The sequence below is a fragment of the Stegastes partitus genome, unplaced genomic scaffold (genome assembly GCF_000690725.1).
Source record: "Stegastes partitus isolate 25-593 unplaced genomic scaffold, Stegastes_partitus-1.0.2 Scaffold126, whole genome shotgun sequence".
NCBI lineage: Eukaryota > Metazoa > Chordata > Actinopteri > Pomacentridae > Stegastes > Stegastes partitus.
In genome coordinates, this window is record NW_007577857.1 from 268,028 (window position 1) to 286,216 (window position 18,189).

General features: G+C 44.5%; 2 protein-coding genes across 4 annotated transcripts in view; both read left to right on the forward strand.

Annotated features, from left to right (window-relative positions):
- Positions 1-10,671, forward strand: part of nap1l1 (nucleosome assembly protein 1-like 1) — a 28,276-nt gene extending 17,605 nt beyond the window's left edge. For 2 of the 3 annotated variants that reach the window (XM_008278533.1, XM_008278534.1), the window contains exons 10-15: positions 338-483; positions 593-612; positions 3,065-3,187; positions 3,704-3,736; positions 3,881-3,931; positions 10,535-10,671. In XM_008278533.1, the coding sequence (XP_008276755.1) occupies positions 338-483; positions 593-612; positions 3,065-3,187; positions 3,704-3,736; positions 3,881-3,931; positions 10,535-10,573 (412 nt within the window). In that variant the 3' untranslated portion in view covers positions 10,574-10,671. Of the gene's footprint in view, positions 1-337; positions 484-592; positions 613-3,064; positions 3,188-3,703; positions 3,737-3,880; positions 3,932-7,359; positions 7,397-10,534 lie in introns of all 3 variants that reach the window. The other variant, XM_008278535.1, reaches the window with a different exon arrangement.
- Positions 10,672-13,595: 2,924 nt separating this feature from the next.
- On the forward strand, positions 13,596-16,414 carry phlda1 (pleckstrin homology-like domain, family A, member 1). The gene is made up of 2 exons (XM_008278536.1): positions 13,596-14,096; positions 15,805-16,414. The coding sequence occupies exon 1, from the start codon at positions 13,596-13,598 to the stop codon at positions 14,055-14,057; it is 462 nt and encodes a 153-aa protein (XP_008276758.1). The 3' UTR covers positions 14,058-14,096; positions 15,805-16,414.
- Positions 16,415-18,189: the final 1,775 nt, after the last annotated feature.

An 18,189-nucleotide genomic window follows, 5' to 3' on the forward strand; every position in this document is an offset into this window, starting at 1 on the left:
GTTTTCCAGCAAGTCCACATTCATCTCATTTTAATATCTAAACAGTTAATTTGAAGTCACATTGCCAAAGTTCATTGTGGCGTTTAGAATCTCAGCTTCGTTTTGCCTCATGTCTCGTTATTTAATAAACTATCCCTCCTCTGTGACCGTCGTGATCGGAGCCGAGCACTTTCCCTTCAGTGTTTCCATTATCACTCTCCCTCTTTGCTGTCTGAATCATCGGCAGTGACCTCACCACTTGGATTCCTAAAATAAATCCCAAAATGTCATTTACACTTGACATTTAGAATGCTGCCTCCTGACCTTGATTTGTGCCGCTCCTCGTGTTTCACAACAGTTGCACGATTGACTGGACGAAGGGCAAGAACGTCACGTTGAAAACAATCAAGAAGAAACAGAAGCACAAGGGCCGCGGCACAGTCAGGACGGTCACCAAAACGGTCCCCAACGACTCCTTCTTCAACTTCTTCACCCCACCAGAGGGTGAGCATGACGGGGCGGAAACATGATTCTGCACGGGGGTTGGCTTGTTTTTAATTTTGTGCTTTAAACATGCATAAATTAATGTTATCCATCTTTTCTTTGTTTGCAGTTCCAGAAAATGGAGAGCTGGTAAGTTGGTGTTATTTAATAGTTTAATCTGTTGGTGATGTCTGTACTGGAGAACATGTTTTATTGTAAACTAGATACCTCATGGGGCGGCTGCAGGTGTTGGATTAACCAGATGTGTGTTAGCACAGAGATCAGAGCCACAGTTGGGTTTACCAGTCTGGCTGGTCGTTCCGCTAAATGTCGAGTTATTTGGTTTTTGAGCTTCTGCCTAAACTCGACTCGGTGTTGAAGACGACAGAGGACGCCGGTCAACTCCACTCGTTTTCCATCTTTACTTATTCTTTTCAAAAAGAAATCAGGTTGAGTGTTTGTTAGTTGATAACCTTAAAAATAAAAAAACACAAAACCATGTTAATTAATTAATCCATCAACAAAAATTTAAATTTTCCATTTTATTAATTTCAAATCAAAATGATTGACAAACACTTCATATGCTTCATATAATTCGAATCCGGAAACCAACATCTCAAGACAAAATAAACTAAATTACCAATAACAATTTCACCCCTTTCAGTTCAAACTGAAAAACAAACTTCAAACTGTCTCTACATACCAGTGGCGTCTCTGCAGTCATCAGTACATTGAAGGTTTCTGACCTTCCTCCCTGAACTGGCATGAAACAAAGAGAACACACCTGCCCAGAACCCACTAATGAAGCCTTCGTCTCCCTTCAGGCCTGAGCTGCCACACCTACCGACTCAAAATGGCACCGCTTGCTGCTAGTAAATTAACTAAACAGGAACTAGGTGAAAAATTAAATACATACACAGCACTATAACTTTACTCATAACTTAACAGTGGCAACAGCAAACTCACCAGGGAGATACTGTCTGTGTGAACTTATTTCCCGCTGTTGAGGACACGGTTAAAGCTTTGGTCATAGCCTGCCTGGTGGATTTTGTTTGGCTGCTCCCCCTACATTAGTCTGGAATAAGCTGTCAGTCAGATATTCATTGATTTGTCTCAAAAATGCCTAAATAGGAGCAGTTTCCAGTTCTTCCAGCTGGTTTAGGTTGTTAATACTTCCTGATTTACGTTCTCTGAGGTTCAGGTGGTTCGGTTTGCTACGACATTAAAATCCTGCTTTGACATTATTGCATAATAATCTAACATAGCGTATTATAATGGAACAATCACAGAAGACGTCTTTCTGCATTGAGTTAATACCGCAGTACACGTTCCTGATTATGCTGAAACACTTTTATAACAGTGTGGTATCAGTATTTCTTATTTAGTACTTTTTCAAACAGCTGAGTAATTCCGTGAGTATGTTTTTAACACGGCTACAGTCTAACTGCACATCTGCTTACAGAAAGGCGTTGACGTTGACCAGTGGGTTTGTTTTGAGCTGCGTCTCTCCTGATGAGTGACAGAAGTAGCAGCACGTTGCAGAACAATGTTGTTATAAAGGCAGTAAACTTGCTCTGTTCACCTCTAACATGACTTGATAAGCAGAATAGTTACTGAAAGCCTGTATGCTGTGTTCGCTGTCGCAGCACAGGAATGGATTCCCTGTCCCCTGTCATGTCGCTACAGCATCCTCCTGCAGCCTTCCTGTGAAACGCTGCTGCCTATGAGTGAATGCTACCGGCAGAAACTCTGAGCAACATGAAGTAATCATAACCACAGTGACAGTAGTCTGGTTTATACTTCCGTGTTGACTTCTGCAACTTCACTGTCATGACACCGGAGCAGCATTTGTTAAACTGAGGTGATTGTCACGAGACAGTCGCGCAGTTTGTGATGTTCACCTGCAAATCAGTTAGCTCAGCAACCTTTTGTATGTTAACTGGAAGTTATGCTAGACTCACAACGTGAGACAAGTGCATCTGGCGACAACAAGATAAGCAGGAATTCAACTCATGTGACTGATGTAGCAGAGAGTAGATGAGCTGTAGGTGTTTGCAGGACACCGTTTGTAAGCTAGCGGAAGTGAGATTTGTTTAGGAACTATAAGTGAACTCAAAATTAATCTTAATGGTTCCTTTAAAGTCAGAGTTATGGTTCTAAGTTGGAATTGGTGAATTGGTCACTAATGATTGGAAGTTACAATCATTAGTGACTGATAAACAAAGCAGATTTTTTTTGATTAACCATCTTCCTCCTCACATAAAGGCTGATTTTCTCTTTATTCTGTGGGGGCGTTAGAAGGGATTAAACCCTGGCTAAGATGTCACTTTGTTTTGTTGCCTTCCTGTTCAGACACTGCAGTGAAAACCAGGAATCCAACTAAAAAAAAACCTTTATGAAATGCTTGTAGGAATATTGAAGAAAACCTGATTCATAAATGGCATCAGGTGGCTGTGAACTCAGCCCTCAATATGTGTGGATTGACAAAAGTTGTTGCATCTGAATCAGTTCTGGTTGCTTTGTTTTAATTTAAAAAAAAAAAAAAGAAAAAGAAAAGGCTGCTAATGTGTGAATTAACTGAGGCTGGCTGGTCTGTTTTCAGGACGAGGACTCGGAGGCAGTTCTGGCTGCTGACTTTGAGATCGGCCACTTCATCCGCGAGCGCATCGTACCTCGGGCTGTGCTCTACTTCACAGGAGAGGCCATCGAGGATGATGACGATGATGTGAGTATCGGCATCTGATCTTGTGTTGGGCAGTTTCACTGTGTTCTGCTTGACTGTTTTGGTGTAATGAAAGCATCAGTTGTGGGGGTCACAAGTTAGAAGGACTGATCTGGTAACAAGCTAAGAGGGCGGCTGTGGCTCAGGCGGTAGAGCGAGTCGGTCAATGATCGGACGGTCGGCGGTTCGATTCTGCCCTGTCGCCTATGTCATAGTCGTTGTGTCCTTGGGCAAAACACTTCACCACCTTGCCTGGTGTGAATGCGTATGAATGGATTGTTTGAGGTGGTGGTTGGAGGGCAGAATGGCAGCCACGCCTCTGTCAGTCTGCCCCGGGGTAACTGTAGCTACCACCACCAGAATGAATGAATGTGAATGAATAACTGACGTCTCTGAGTGTCTAGAAAAGCGCTTTATAAATCTGATCTAGTGTTATTTTGCTATGCGAATGCAGGCTGGATAAAAATTAGTATTTTAACTGTTTGTTTTTCCTTTTTCTTTTTTCTTTTTTTGTAACAGTACGATGAAGAGGGAGAGGAGGCAGACGATGAGGTAAAACATTTCTGGCCACACTTAATGTATAGCATTGAGCAACTGGCCACATCCTGTAAGACGTGTGGTTTCTAGTGTTGTGATCGACTGTGGTTACGTTGAGAGAAGCCAGCAGGCTGAAGTTTGCCTGTGCTGTGTGTTCAGGAAGGTGAAGAGGAGGCTGACGAGGAGAACGACCCCGACTATGATCCCAAGGTGAGCCGCCCCTCCTAACACCCACACCCTCCCTCTAAAGATCTCTGGTGTCCTGAGAAAGACCTTGCTCAGCAGTTCTCAACTTTGTTGGCTCAGGATGCTCTTACTGGAGGCCATGGATAGCTGCAGTGATCTCCCTGAGCCTTCCACAGTTCACGAGTCAATTTTAGTGGGTTTTATTTATTTATTTATTTTTTTGCCGTGCACCTTTCAGTGTCCTCTGGGTGCCCTGAGCTGCAGGTGGAGAACTGCTGTCCTAAATGACTCAGATTTCAACATACAGAATACATACTGTCAAATGCATCTCATTTTACACCAGCTTTTGGTTTCGCTTCAGCTTTTATTTTGTTGTTGTGATCGTGATTTGGCTTCAAGATGAAAAACACATCCAGTAGAAACGTATTTCTCTTTTTTTTTTCCAGTGCTGAATTTTCAGCAGAGTTCCTTAAAATGTGAATGCTGCATGCTGTTACTAAAACCTTAACCTGAAGTAACGCACAGACCCAGAACGCCGGACACAAACACAACGATGTGCACCTGAAATCCTCATGCTAATCACTTCAAATAAATACGCACACATTAGTTGTCAATGGGATGCTGTCAACATGTCCAGGTTGTTAGTGAGGATACACCATGTAGCTGTTATTGGCCGGTAATAAAATTCAGTTGTTCCGATGTTGGAATTTCAGCTGACGTGATGATCTAGAGCCCAGCTGCCTGTCTGACCTTTCTCTCGTCATCAGTCACCGTTTGCACAGCGATGAGGCTGAGCTCCTCACACAGCAGACAGAGCAGAGGCCGCTGCAGAGAGAATCTTCCTCTATTTTATGGCATCTCTGCTCATTAGCCCTAAGTGCAACAAAATCTGCCAGTAACGGAGACAGTACGAGCGTTCTGGCAAACACTAGTCGATGCTCGCAAAAATGCAGCGTGTTCGCCCCCCGTGCCCACTGCAAGTCACACACAGCTCGTTGTTGTGTGTTGTTATGAGTGTTTAAACACCTGCTGGCTGCAGGTTAAGCCTGATGAGCTGCGTGTCTGAAAATGGGCTGCATTTTCCTGAACCTGAACACCGAGCAGCCCCTCCTCCCTCTCACAGCTGTATCTGTCCAGCAGAGTGTGACCATGAGCAGCAGAGGGAGGATGACGGATGCTGCCAAAGGGCCGTTGTTCTAATGGACTATGTAGCCTGAACATGCACGTCAGTGAGGAGCAAGAATCAATGGGGATAGAAGGTCTGATTTTGGTCTGCAGTTTAACCCTCTGCACCCCGAGCTGGACATCTTACTTAATTATTGTTGTTTTCCTGCTATAGTGTTAGTCACTGTGGGCTCATTTGTCTTTGCAATACAAAGTCCTGTAGCTCTATGGAAACATGCAGCTATGGGTTGAAGAGAGACTGGCCTTCTGTACATGCTTATGCCATAAATTACATAAAAGGGGAAAGCCGAATGTCTTTGATTATTTTACAATAATTTAAAATACTGGAATCAACATTTTTGCAAATGTGTGGCTAATACAGTCATGACTTGATAATCCGACCCTTAACAATCCCTAAACTTTGCTATCTGACAGGTTTTTAGGAAAAACAAACAGAACCCATAAAAACAGCCTTAACATACCGACAGCCTTGGATTCTGACTCCAACATGACATTTAATGTCACCAATCAGGATAACGGCGTATTATCTGACTGAACAATCCCACAGATTGGCTACGTTCACACTGCAGGACTTGATGCTCAATTTGGATTTTTTTGCAAGTTCGTTCACATTTCCGGTTAAATACGACTTGTATGTGATCTTCTGTGTGAACTTCATACGACCCAGAAGTGTCCCGCATGCGCAGAAGAGGACACGACGACGTCACACGCAGCGAGTGTCCTCAATGTTTAAGGAAGTAAACATGGATGGTAACGGTGGTGGCGGGGGAGTAGTGATGCCACCGCTGCCCTCTCCACCGATGGTGGAAACAGAACTGTAACCGCTATCCTAAGCTAGCATCAGCAGCCAAGTACTGCCTGTGAGTTCTGGACACTTCCATCCTGTCGGAGCGCTCCCTCAGGGTGGAACTGTCCCCCTGACCGCGTTGAATATTCAGATATTCATCATTAATTGGGCCTGAATAGCCACACACCAGAAAGTGCTATTCAGACCAGCCCTACTTTATAACAATATATGACAACTATGAACAATAATTAACAACAAATGAGCCTTCCAGCATCAAGCCCTCCTTGTATCTCGACCTCCGTCTTGACAATCCAACAGCCTTGCTATCCGACATAAAAGAAGGTTTTACATTTAGTGTCGGATTATCGAGTCACCACTGTACTTACATTTTTATGTTTCCATACTCGTGTCCTATCTTCTCTGTAAGTATAGCCTGTAGTTCAGCTCAGTAGTCAGGTTTTCTCACAGTTTAGCTGATATTAGGTCAGTTGTGCTGACAGAACGCCATGTAAGAGATGCGTAGTTCAAGGACTGTTGGAAAGTTTTAAATCTAGTGACTCTCTCTGTTTTTACAGTTTTAACTTTGGTAAATGGTGGAATCTTGAGTTTTCTTAAAGATCACATCACTGTCAAAAGGTTGATTTTTGTACTCAAAGGGCTACAAAATGTTTTTTTTTTTATCAACTAAATTTACAATCAGTGTATTAATTCTAGGGGTGGTAAAGACTCTAACAGTTTATTTCATTATTTCATTTTTGAGGTTAGTGATTCTCGTTATCTTATTGGTCAATAAAAGTCGTCGCTCATCGTTATCGACTCTGAAATTCCATATCGGTGCATCTCTCTGTCGTTTTGAATGGAAGGACGCACACACATACACATACACACACACACACACACAATGAAGTGCAAACCTGCTGAGGTTTAGTATAATCCCACTGAGACAAACAAATAACAGGTCCTCTCCTGCAGGGCTCTATTTATTCACCGAGATTTTCTGCCTCGCTACCTTCCTGATGGAGGTAATGTAGCTGAAAAACTGTGGACAAACAATGTAGTGGAGAGAAGCTCTGCCGGCTCTGAAGCATTGCGAGCACCAGGAGGACACACAAACGTGCAGATAAACGGTGTCGGTGTTTGTAGCTGTGCAGTTTGTGTCGATGGCATTCAGGATTTCCACGGTGCACATGCATGGGTTCAAGTGTTTGACTAATTTGGCCTGAGTTTAGTGACTTCTTGTGTATTTTTTTTTTTTTCCTACCAGACTGGAGCAGCTTGTAATTTTGACACTACACCGTGTAAACAAGCCTGACCTCTGCTGCTTCCTCGCTGAAACAAACAAACAAACAAAAACGTCTTTGACATTCTGTATTCTGCTAGTTTTTTGCTTTTTTGTTTTTTCTCCTATTCATTAATGTTTCTTCATCTCCAGTCACTTTGGCATCTTTTGTCAGCTACTCTTTAAATTTTTCCTCACTAGGTTTAAGTGGTGACAGTAGAAAAATAACCCTATCCTGGTAGGTACAGCTCGTGAATTGTCAGCTTACTACCATCACACCCTCCCACCCGTCACCCCGCTCTTTGGGTTTTTTGGCTTTCCTTTTTTCCCTCTTGTTCTTTTCCACCCTTCAACCATCTCTCTGCACTCCCCAACCCCACACATGAGCTCCTCTTCCTCCTCCTGCTCCTCCGCCGCCGTGCTGCACCCTCTCGATTTACTAACCCACCGGTTTGTCATTGGTTTTTTTTTATAAGTTTAACCCATAATGAGCTCTGCATTTGCACTCGTATCATTTCTGTATGTTGAAGCTAGTTCAGCCTCCTTTTATTTTTTTGGTTTTGTTTCGTCTCCACCATGTCGAACTCGTCCGTCCACAACCACAGGCTAGTTTTGAGTTTGTCAGGACGAGGATTTGTCTGTCATAAATTCTTTTGTTTATCAATATGTGTTTTAATTCCCATTTAAATGTCATCGGTCTGTCTGTCTGTGGTTTTTATCTTCCTTCCATGTTCACATGAGCTCCATTCTGCTACACTTCCCCCTATAGATTAGCTTTAATACTAGGATAATAGCTTTGGAGGGCTGCTCTGTTTTTGAAACCGATGCTTGGCAGATTCCCAAAATGTAAGAAATGCCAACAAAAAAAAACAGTTTTATCTCTGAGGGCGCCATCGCTGTTAGCAGTCACAGCCTGTGTTCTGTAGTTTTCATTAGAAACTCGATCGCTCGGAGCAGCAGATAAAAACAAGAAAAGAATCAAATGTGCCTCTCGACAGATGCTACATCGTCGTGCGCGTCACAAACAGAGCATTATTTCTGGAGTCTGGACACTTGAAAAGGGTTCATTACAAGCCAAATGTATTGTACAGCGGCACAATGACCTTCCGCTGTCGTTGTCAGAGAGCCATCAGGCCATCAAGAGCAGCCCGAGCAGCTGCAGTGTGCCATCACCTCTACAAGTGTCTAATGTGTGCCGCAAGGACAGCCTGCCCCGAGTAGGATGGAGGCTTTTCTGGGCTGCTTTTTATGCCTTTATTTACCAAAGTGTTTCCATTGTGTTCAGCAGCTAATTGATTTGAGATCAGCGGCCTTTAGAGTGTTTCTCATCCTGTAGCGGCAAAACAAGCTCTTGTGGCACATGTCTGCATGGAACTCCTCTCAAGTGTTTATGCTGAACCCCGTTACTCATTTCTATCCCAGGATCCTGTTTTCTGTAACCTTAAAAGAAACACAAACAGTCTTTAGCCAGTGGAAGTGATGTGGCTTCATATTCAAAAGCGTTGTGCGAGTCTTAGTCGGCTGGCTGGTGTGAGCTGTCTGATATTGACGTACAGCTGTGAGCAACACTCGCCAAAGAGAAGACTGAGGTGATTTTAAAAAGCGCTCGTGTGTCCACCTCAAGGCTTATACAGCCGGATTTTCTCTCAAATGTCAAGGTTGATATTTAGGTCTCTTATCTAGATTTATGAGCGATTACTGAGATGAAATCCAAACACTAAGCTGTTTTCCACTGCAGGAACTTGTAGCTCTGAGTGTGAAACTGGCCCTGAAGAATCTCTTTTTACGGCCCTTTTCGGCAGAGAAAAAGTACCTAATCCAGGGTACGTTCTTGTGGAAAACTGCTGCGTGGGGCTCAAAACTGATGGGTTACATTTACAGACGATGAAGAGAAGAAGGACAAGTGCTTTTTGCTTTTTGCTCTATCAATGTCCTCATCTTGTAGCAGTCATCTCTCTAAAAATCTTAAACATATAATTCCTCACATAGGAAAACACAACAACCCTACATCGTTGTGTCCCCTACGTCCTCATAGAGCTGTAGGCACAGCCAGCAGCTGCTATCTGTTGTGTTGACGCCGCCCTGGGGGTGAATGTTGCGGTCAAAGTTGTCGGATCGTGCACCGCGATGGAAACGGGAAAGCTGAAAGGACCAATTAGGGGGTTGCTCCTGTAAACAGTCACATCACTTCGGAACCTGCCCCGAGTTTGTGCAGTGGAAAGGCTTCTGATATTCTTTCAGCAAGCAACATCAGCAGCTCCTCTTCATGACATTAGGTCCCGTCATGTTTTGCAAAGTCTTAAAGCCTTCAATTCAATTTGGTTTCCTCCAGAATAAAGAAGACTTTGCCTGTTTTGTGCAGCTTATTCAGGTCTGTGATGAGTTAAAAATAGCTGTAGAAATGACATACTTGAAGGGTGGTATGGAAAGAATATGGAATAATTCTGGTTTTCTGTTGGCAGTAAATGCCTGCACAGTAGTCGTCTGTTGTGGATCATATTTAGATTTGGACTGATGTTGAGACTCCAAAATAATCCCGGTGTCTATTAGAATAGCCAGGCTCGTGTTAAATAGTTAATTTATCCAGCACCAAAGCGCCCTGTAGCTTCAGGATGATTTCTGACTGCTGGGAGGAACGGGCTGATGACACTCTGTGCTGCTTGCTGTCTTGTTGAGCTCCATGAGAAGATTGACCTAAAGCTGATGTACAATACATTTTCGCGTGCCCCTTGTAATGGACTCCGCTAATAACGGCAGGTAAATTATGAACAGTTAAACATTAACAGCTGAGTCAGGCGAGTGCTGAGCTGACCTCCTGCTGACTCCTCCTTCATGTTCAGGACACAGCAGAGGGACGTCACGTCTCCTTTAACTCTGCTAGAAAGTCAACGTATTCCCCAAAATGTCAAATTATTCCTGTCACACGTTCACTTCAGAAATAACCACATCATTAGTTCCCTAATGACTCACTGGCCTCCAGTGTATTTATATCAGTCCATCAGTCTTTTCTGTTTGTTCCTGCTTAACTCTATGACGCAAACATATTTGAATATATTTTATTATTTAAACCCTCCGTTAACCCGACCCTTAACCTCAGGGTCGTCATGGTCCACAACACTTGTGCAATCATTTGTAGAGACGCTCCAGCAAAGCGCAGCCGTCATAGCCAGTCTGGTCTGAATGTGTCTGTCACCACGTCCACATCTGTGAGTTCTGTCATGTGTCAAGATGAAAGAACCCGTTATTCCGAGTGTGTAGCCGCCTGGTGAATGTGTTGAAGTGGCTTGGCTGTGTGTAGATTTTGTATTTTTTTTTCAATGCGACTGTACGAGTGATTTCTGTCTTAACAACCCAACCTTCCTGTGATGTCTTGCAGAAGGATGCAGCCCCCCCAGCTGAGTGCAAGCAGCAGTGAAGCCTGGCCTGGCTGCCTTGAGGATCCACTGCACTGTAACAGCTTCTCAAATTACAACAACAACAAGAAAAAAAAAAAAAAAAAAAAGGAAAAAAAAAAAAAAAAAAAAAAAAAAAAAAAAAAAAAAAAGGGAAAAAAAAATCAAACAAACACAAAAAAAATAACAAAAAAAAAAAAGTTACTTACCGCCTTATAATGTTTTGTATTTTTCTTGGTAGAGAATTTGAAGAAAAAAGGTTTCAAGATTTTTGTTACAAAAACTCATGGTGTAATACACTGGGAGCTGTGTGGCTCGATATACAACATAGTATTTTACTAGACCTGTTTTTTCTTCTCTTCCTCCTTCTCTGTACAATAGATAGACGACAGGAAAAATATCTCCCTCAAAAAGCATGAACTTGTTTCTTCACTGCTAAACTAGTTTGGGTTCTTGTGAAGTCTTTTGTTGTATTTGCTCTTAGACAACAGCTGTGGTTTAGACTGCATCGCGGTGACGTCGATTTATATGCCCCCTCCTCCCCTCTCCTCCCTCTTCCTCCTACCAAAGTTCCAGGTTGGTCCGTTCTGGTTGTCCCAGGTGATTATTCTGATTTTTTTTTTTTTTAAATTCTTAGCGGGGCCTTTAGCACTTGAAAAAGCACTGTAGCATTTCCAGCTCTAGAGACAGACGACAGATGGGTGACCTGCAGCTGGGCGTCCATTCCAGTTTATCTAATCTCGCCGAGGGTGGGGGTCGGAGCTTTTGGCGGCTTGTGCTCGACTGCTTTCCACTCTCGATTACATTCCAGTGCGCAGACCGGCTGGCACCATCAGTGAACCTCTCTCAACCCGGTCCGTCGTCCTTCAACTGAGCGGACTTGTTAAAACCGATCACGAGCGAAAGCCTGCGTCCACTTTCTACGCTCCCGGGGCTTGGCGCGGCCCGGCCCGGTCGAGTCTCTCGAACATTCCAGAGAATCCTTTAGATGAGGAGGAGGTGAGGCAGTTTGGCAGGACGGCCAGTTCAGGGACACCCAGCCCCCCCAGTAAACTCGTGCTTCAGGCTCCTCGTAGGTTTCGCAGTGGCGTGGCTGTCGTCTTTTCCGTAGCACTTTGTACTAGTGTGTGATGTGCCAGTGGCGTCCTGTCATCGGTTAGTTGAGTATTCCTTGTGAGCAGCTCGCCTCCCTCCCTCCCCGTCTGCAGGGCCACGGGAGGCGCTGCTGTGCACCTGTGCTATGTGGTTTCAGAGAGCATTACCTTTCTTAGCGGGGGAGGTACACTTGGCCTGTTCAGAGAGGCTTTGTAGGAACGGTGCTGGGCAGATGTAGCACGGTGGATGACAAGGAAAAAAGTGTCTGTCTACATGTCAGGTTAACAAAAACACCCCCTTTTTTCCTTCAGTTGACGACCTCCTCCTCTCGTGTCGCCAAATCATGTCTAGTCAGGTGACTCACACGGACCTCAGCCCAGCCCCTGAGGTCTCTGTTCATTTTTATCACTGTGAAAGAAAACGGGGAAGCGTGATAAGGCCATCATGTTGGCCAATGACCCACTGCCCTCCCCACCCCCCCAGCCCTCCTTCCTTTTTTGTTACCCAGAAGGCCACAGAAAAGCATGTCAGAGCAATACTTAAAGTCAGGAGGGGGACCACGAAGAACCCGTAGCCTGCCTCCCTCTCAGTCCATTCTTAATGCCTTTTTAAGTTGTGAAAACAGCCAAGTGTTGGTTGTGCCGGGCAGCATTCTGTCCGCCGCTGGAGAGCCAGGGTACTTCTCATTCTGCAGGGAGTATTCAGATCATGTTCATTGGGAAAGAACGTGACAGGGTTTCTGTAGGGTCCCTCTGAGCAGCTGTTGTCAAGGCAAAATGCTATGCTACAAAAATACTAATGTACTCAATAACTGTACGTGTATGTTCATGAATAAATTGGTTAAACATGACTGTTACGCTTGACTCGTTTTGTTTTCTTCTTGTTTGTCTTCTTTGATGTTGACTGCGTTAAAAATATGTTGACTAGTTTTTTGCTAGTCACACCTTTCCACAAAGTGCTGAATATTTTTGAGGCTTTCCAAAAAACGTGAAGGCCGCTAAAAGCTGCCAGTCACCACCCAGTGCTGTGGACTCTGTCAGCAGAGGGTGCCATCGTGCAGCATTTGAAACGCTTGACATGTTCCACAGGGAGTGTGGTTTGTAATGGAAATTGAACATGACCACATAAAACACCACAGAACCACCATAAGGAGCATCAGATAGAGAGGGGAGAGGGAGCTAGTGGTGGTAAAACATTAAAATGGGGAAGCTTGTAAGCAGTTAGACAGCAAACAGGATAGAAAACACTGAATGTGCTGATTCATTTGAAGGATTCTTAGAAGCCTGGGGGGAAGAAATGGATGTAAGTTCACCCATTTATACCAAACTATCACTAAATGTTAACAATCAAACTTTAATATGTGAATGAACCACATCAGCAACACAATCAAAGAAACATCCAATTAAAATGTTGAATTTAAAGCCTTCAAACAGCCAAGAAACGAGACTAAAATGCTCCCAAAGATGGATTCAGAAGCTGTATGTTCTAAACTATTCACTGCATCTTCAGAGCAGTTCTTCTGCTGCCTCGTGTCCTGGTGATTAAAGTCTCCTAATTGTGTAATTTATGGACTTTAAAACACTAAATTCAACACAATGAAGCTGCTGTCAGAGTTCCAAACTGCTTATTATCATTAGCTGTCATTGCTGTCATTGTCTCAGGAGGCTGGATGCCACTCAGGGGGGCGGTGCACCTCTCCAGACCCCTCCCGCCCTCACACCCCCCGTACACACACACACACACACACACACACACACTGTGGCCACAAACCAGACAGTCAGACAGGCAGGCAGCCTCCTCACTACAACCAAGAGCGCTCCGCACCGCAGTCACATAAGCGCCCAATGCCTTCACCTGCTCCGGGATAAACAGCCGTCCATCTGCGCAACCGTCCGTCCGTCCGTCCGTCCAGTCCAGCAGCCAGGAAGGTGGTGGAGTCTGCAGGTGAAGATGCTGGAAAACGGGAGGAAGGTGTTCAAGGAGGGTCTGCTGGAGAAGCGGAGCGACGGGCTGCTGCAGCTCTGGAAGAAGAAGCACTGCGTCCTGACCGAGGACGGCGTGCTGCTGCTGCCGCCCAAGCAGCACGACCACCCGCAGCACCACCAGCCGCACCACGGCGGCGGGGACACGGGCAAAGTCAAGGAGCTGCACTTCGCCAACATGAAGACGGTGGACTGCGTGGAGCGGAAGGGCAAGTACGTCTACTTCACGGTGGTCATGACGGAGGGGAAGGAGATCGACTTCAGGTGCCCGCAGGACGAGGGCTGGAACGCGGAGATCACCTTGCAGATGGTCCAGTACAAGAACCGGCAGGCGATCCTGGCCGTCAAGTCCACCCGGCAGAAGCAGCAGCTGCTCGTCGTGCAGATGCCCGGCCAGAAGACCGTCCGCAGCTCGCCGAACGTTGCGTGACCTGCGGCGAGTCCCGCGGACACTGGTGCGCCATTAGCGGTAAGACAGCTACAGAGAAAGACGGGGGCTCCCCAGGTCCGGGGACCACCTGGGGATCCCCTTACAAATTAAGGACCAGTTTTTTTTGTTTTTTTTTGCTTTTCGATTCATTTCCTGGATATTTGTGCCATGAGTGAGGACGTCTGTTGTCATCGTAGGTTGCAGTCCCCCTTCACTGATCCAGCACTGAACCAGTGCTCTTCCAGAAGGAGACACAGTCGTTCAAAATGTGGATTTATTTTGGCGTAAAGAAAAGTTTGAGAGGAGAGCTTCTGCTGTAGGCCTGCCTATATGTCCCCCTCATGGAGGTGAAACCCTCCGCAGGAAAATGTGCTGGATATACATTCCCTGGCAGGTTTGATATTTCATACAAGGAGGGCTTCTCCATACCCAAAACATTACGCGCAGATGTAAGTCGATCGAAATTACGCAGACGCGTAATTACTTACATAAATGCTGAAAAGGTGCGTATTTAATTTTAATATCCATTTCAAATTGAACTTAAAAAGTTGTATGTGCATTGAACTTGAGTAAATATACGTACATTAAAGTTTCATAAAAGTCAAGTGAAGTGGCTCTTACATGCCTACAATATCCAGATTAAGCGCAAAGACGCACGGCTTACGCGCAAATATCAAACCCGGTCAGGTGAATCCATCATGTGTGTGCGCATGAGTTGACTTCCCAGTTTGCACTCCAACCTGAACTGTAGCGCAGCCACAGCCATAAGAGCCTCGCCAGAGTCGGAGTGTGCCGCTTTGACAGTCCATCCAAACACTGAGTAAAGCTGTGCTTAGTGAAATGAGCTGCTGTAGTGTTTGGCTGAACAGCAGATTATTGTGGCACATTTGCTGTCACACTGAGGTTTGAACCCAGCATAACATGAATGAACTAAACCTCCAGAAACAAAGGAGTCACATTTGATTTGTTTAGTCATGGTGCTAAATACTAGGCATGAGTCACCAGACATGGCAGAAATACTGGGCATGAAGTGCCAGCACCTTCCCTGTACAGTGCTGGCATGGGCTTCAATCTGACCCCCACCACTACAACAATAAGGCTCTTTGCTGCTATTTTAAGAACCACACTTTTCTCAAAGCTTTTTTTTTCAGTTCAACCCACATCTTTTGCCTAAACCTCAGTTTAATGAATGAATTTTAGCCTTTGGACAAACTGATCTGCCTTGATAAATATTGGAGAGGTGTTTGTGCTCCACATCAGAGCTTCAGTTCTCTTCACTGTGTGCTATTCAGGGCACTGAGATTAAGATTTCTGTGAGAATTTGGAGATGTTTTACCAGCATTGGGCTGATCCCAGTGTTTCTTAAGTCCATGGAAAAAAATGACTAAATGCATATATAAAAAATTCAGCATTTGCCCGCCAGAGTTTCTTCGTCTTTGAAGATACTTTATTTTTGGTGTTTGACCCAAATGTTCTCCCATGACCTCTTCTAAAAACCCTGGCTACAGCCCTGCAGCACTAAGCCTTCCTTTTCTTTCTTTTCTAAGAAAATTAAATGCAGCATCACAAAAGTTTCTTTTTCTATTTCTTAGTGTGATTTGAGATCCATGGCTTTACCCAGACTGTTAAAATGAGCAGCCTCAGGTCTCGTTCTGTTGAGTCCATGTACCAAGTGACTTTAGATTTCCTCTGCCGCCTGTGTCAGCCTCAGTCAGTCTGCAGTCTGTCTCATTGATTGCATCCGCAGGTTAATTGGACACTGAGCTGGAGGATGAATATGAACCCGGGCTGCATCTCCCCCTTTCGCTTCCCCGCCGAGCTCCATTCTCCAGGAGGACCCCTCTTCCATGTAACGGTTTCCACAGACCAGCGCCCCGTCCCTTTTCAATACAGAGACTTCTTTCACAAAAGACTGATGGACAAAAAGCATGTGAGAAAACGACTGTATTCTACCGTGCGATGGGTTTATCCCTTATTTATTAGATGTGTATATATATTTTCTATAAAAAAAAAACGTTATGTTGTTGATGAATGTTTGGTTGTTGCTAGAGTGGAACAGGAGGTCTGAGGTTCACCGCCTACGAGTCCAGTGGAGATAAGATTACACATAGTTATCTTAGAGCGGTTGCGGTAGGTTAGTCGGTAAAATGTGTCATTTTCCATGATTTCATTTTTCAACTGAACCAAAGACTCATTTCATTGCATTGCCCTCTCCTGTGCAGTGTTACACCTCTCAGTACTGAAAACCTGTAGATACTGTGTATGATGAGACACCTGCTCCCCCATATACCAACTTTGTTTTAAGTGCTTGATTTGTTAAAAGCTACAGTATATCTTAGTATTTACATTGTGTACATCGATCATGTTCCTTTGTTTCATTTGCTTTCTTGTGAGTCTTAAATCTGAGGAGGATACCAGCTCATGATGACTCCCGTTTGTTTTCAGTGGTTACAGAGAAGTCACATGAAGAAGGCCATGTGACCGGTGGAGTTCTTTTTTTTGTGTACTTCGGAGGCTGAGCTGCTTTAAAGACAGTTTGACTGGTTGCAAATAAACATTTACGGTAAAATGATATCAGTCTAGAACAGGGGTGCCCAATCCTGGTCCTCGAGAGCCCCTATCCAGCATGTTTTAGATGTTTCCCTCTTCCAACACACCTGATTCACATGGATCAGGATCATTTGAATCAGGTGTGTTGGAAGAAGCAAACCATCCAAAACATGCTGGATAGGGGCTCTCGAGGACCAGGATTGGACACCCCTGGTCTAGACTAGCATGGTCCTTGATAGCTAGTCAGCAGTTAACTACCTAGCTAAAAGGGGTCACAGCTAGCCCCAAAATATTTCACACAGACGTAGCTGTATTTAGCCAGCACACTTCCTGGTGCGAGAGAACCTTTAGCAGACTGGAATACTGTCGGCCATTTTCCAGTTAAGTCTACTGGCGTCTTTCATTCTAGCACATTAGCATCCATCTCTACTGAGCTGACTGACTCCTCCAGACTCCCAGCAATCATAAATGACAATAAATAATTCACAGCCCTGACTGAGTTACTGTAGAAAAAAATGTAGTCGTCATTTTATAGATGCTTCTATTTTAGTTATTTGGACAAATGAACAAAGGTACTTTGTTGCCCTTTGGATGTTCAATCACCAACAAATTCCAGCAGTGGCCACTGCGACCAAAGTTACTACTTGCTCTTCACTGGAAAATGATGTTTCAACCTAGAAACCATTGCTTTCTCTACTCTGATTTTATGTGACTACAAAATGATCCAACAAGGCCCAGAAAGTTTAAAACGTTTTAGGTGGTTGGCTAGCTTCAAGCCATGTTGGATTTTGAGTTGAGTTTGGCGATTCAAGCGAGTTCAAAAGCTAAGCGAAACTCAAACAGACTCTTTAGCTCCACCCATTGATGTTCACTGCCTCAAATGGAACTGAGTGAGTTTGTGATTGCGACACGGCAAGTCGACTCGTTGGTCAATGCAACGTAATGTAGGAAATGCAAAGGCTAAATGAAAAGTTCAGGCAATCGGGAACATTTTCCTCAAACTCTACACAGTTAAATTTAGAACTAAATTAATTTGTCAGCTACCGAAAAATAAACTTGTAGGTCATCCACCGTTTCTGAAAACACACCACAACTCCTGACCTCTGAGCTTTCTAAAAATCACGAGGTCGTCTGGAGGCGTTCCTTCAGAACACAAGCCGACCTGAAGGCACCGTATTTCTGTCTCTGGAGCAGCTCTGCCTCTGAGAACCGTTCATAAACCGACATCAATCACCGGTACTGCATATTGAAGGCATGAAATACTTTCCACGAGGAAGCAAACAGACTAAATAATATGTCTGAAGGTAGTGATGCACAGAGCAACACTTAGAGGGACGTGTCAGGTTGCAGCCTCAGAAATTTCTCCCGTTGTGTTTTTTTTTTTTTTTTATGATGGAGGGATGTCTTGCTGTCAAGAAACCTCTCCCTGTGGCTCATGTTGTTTCCTGTTTGCTGGGAGTGTTTCCACTGCTTTCCCTTCTTGCCAGAGTATCACCTCCAACCTGACACATGCCTCGGTGTTGCTGTCATCTCCCACACAGGGTCGGAGCTGTGCCCTTTATCTAATGCGACTGGTGTGATG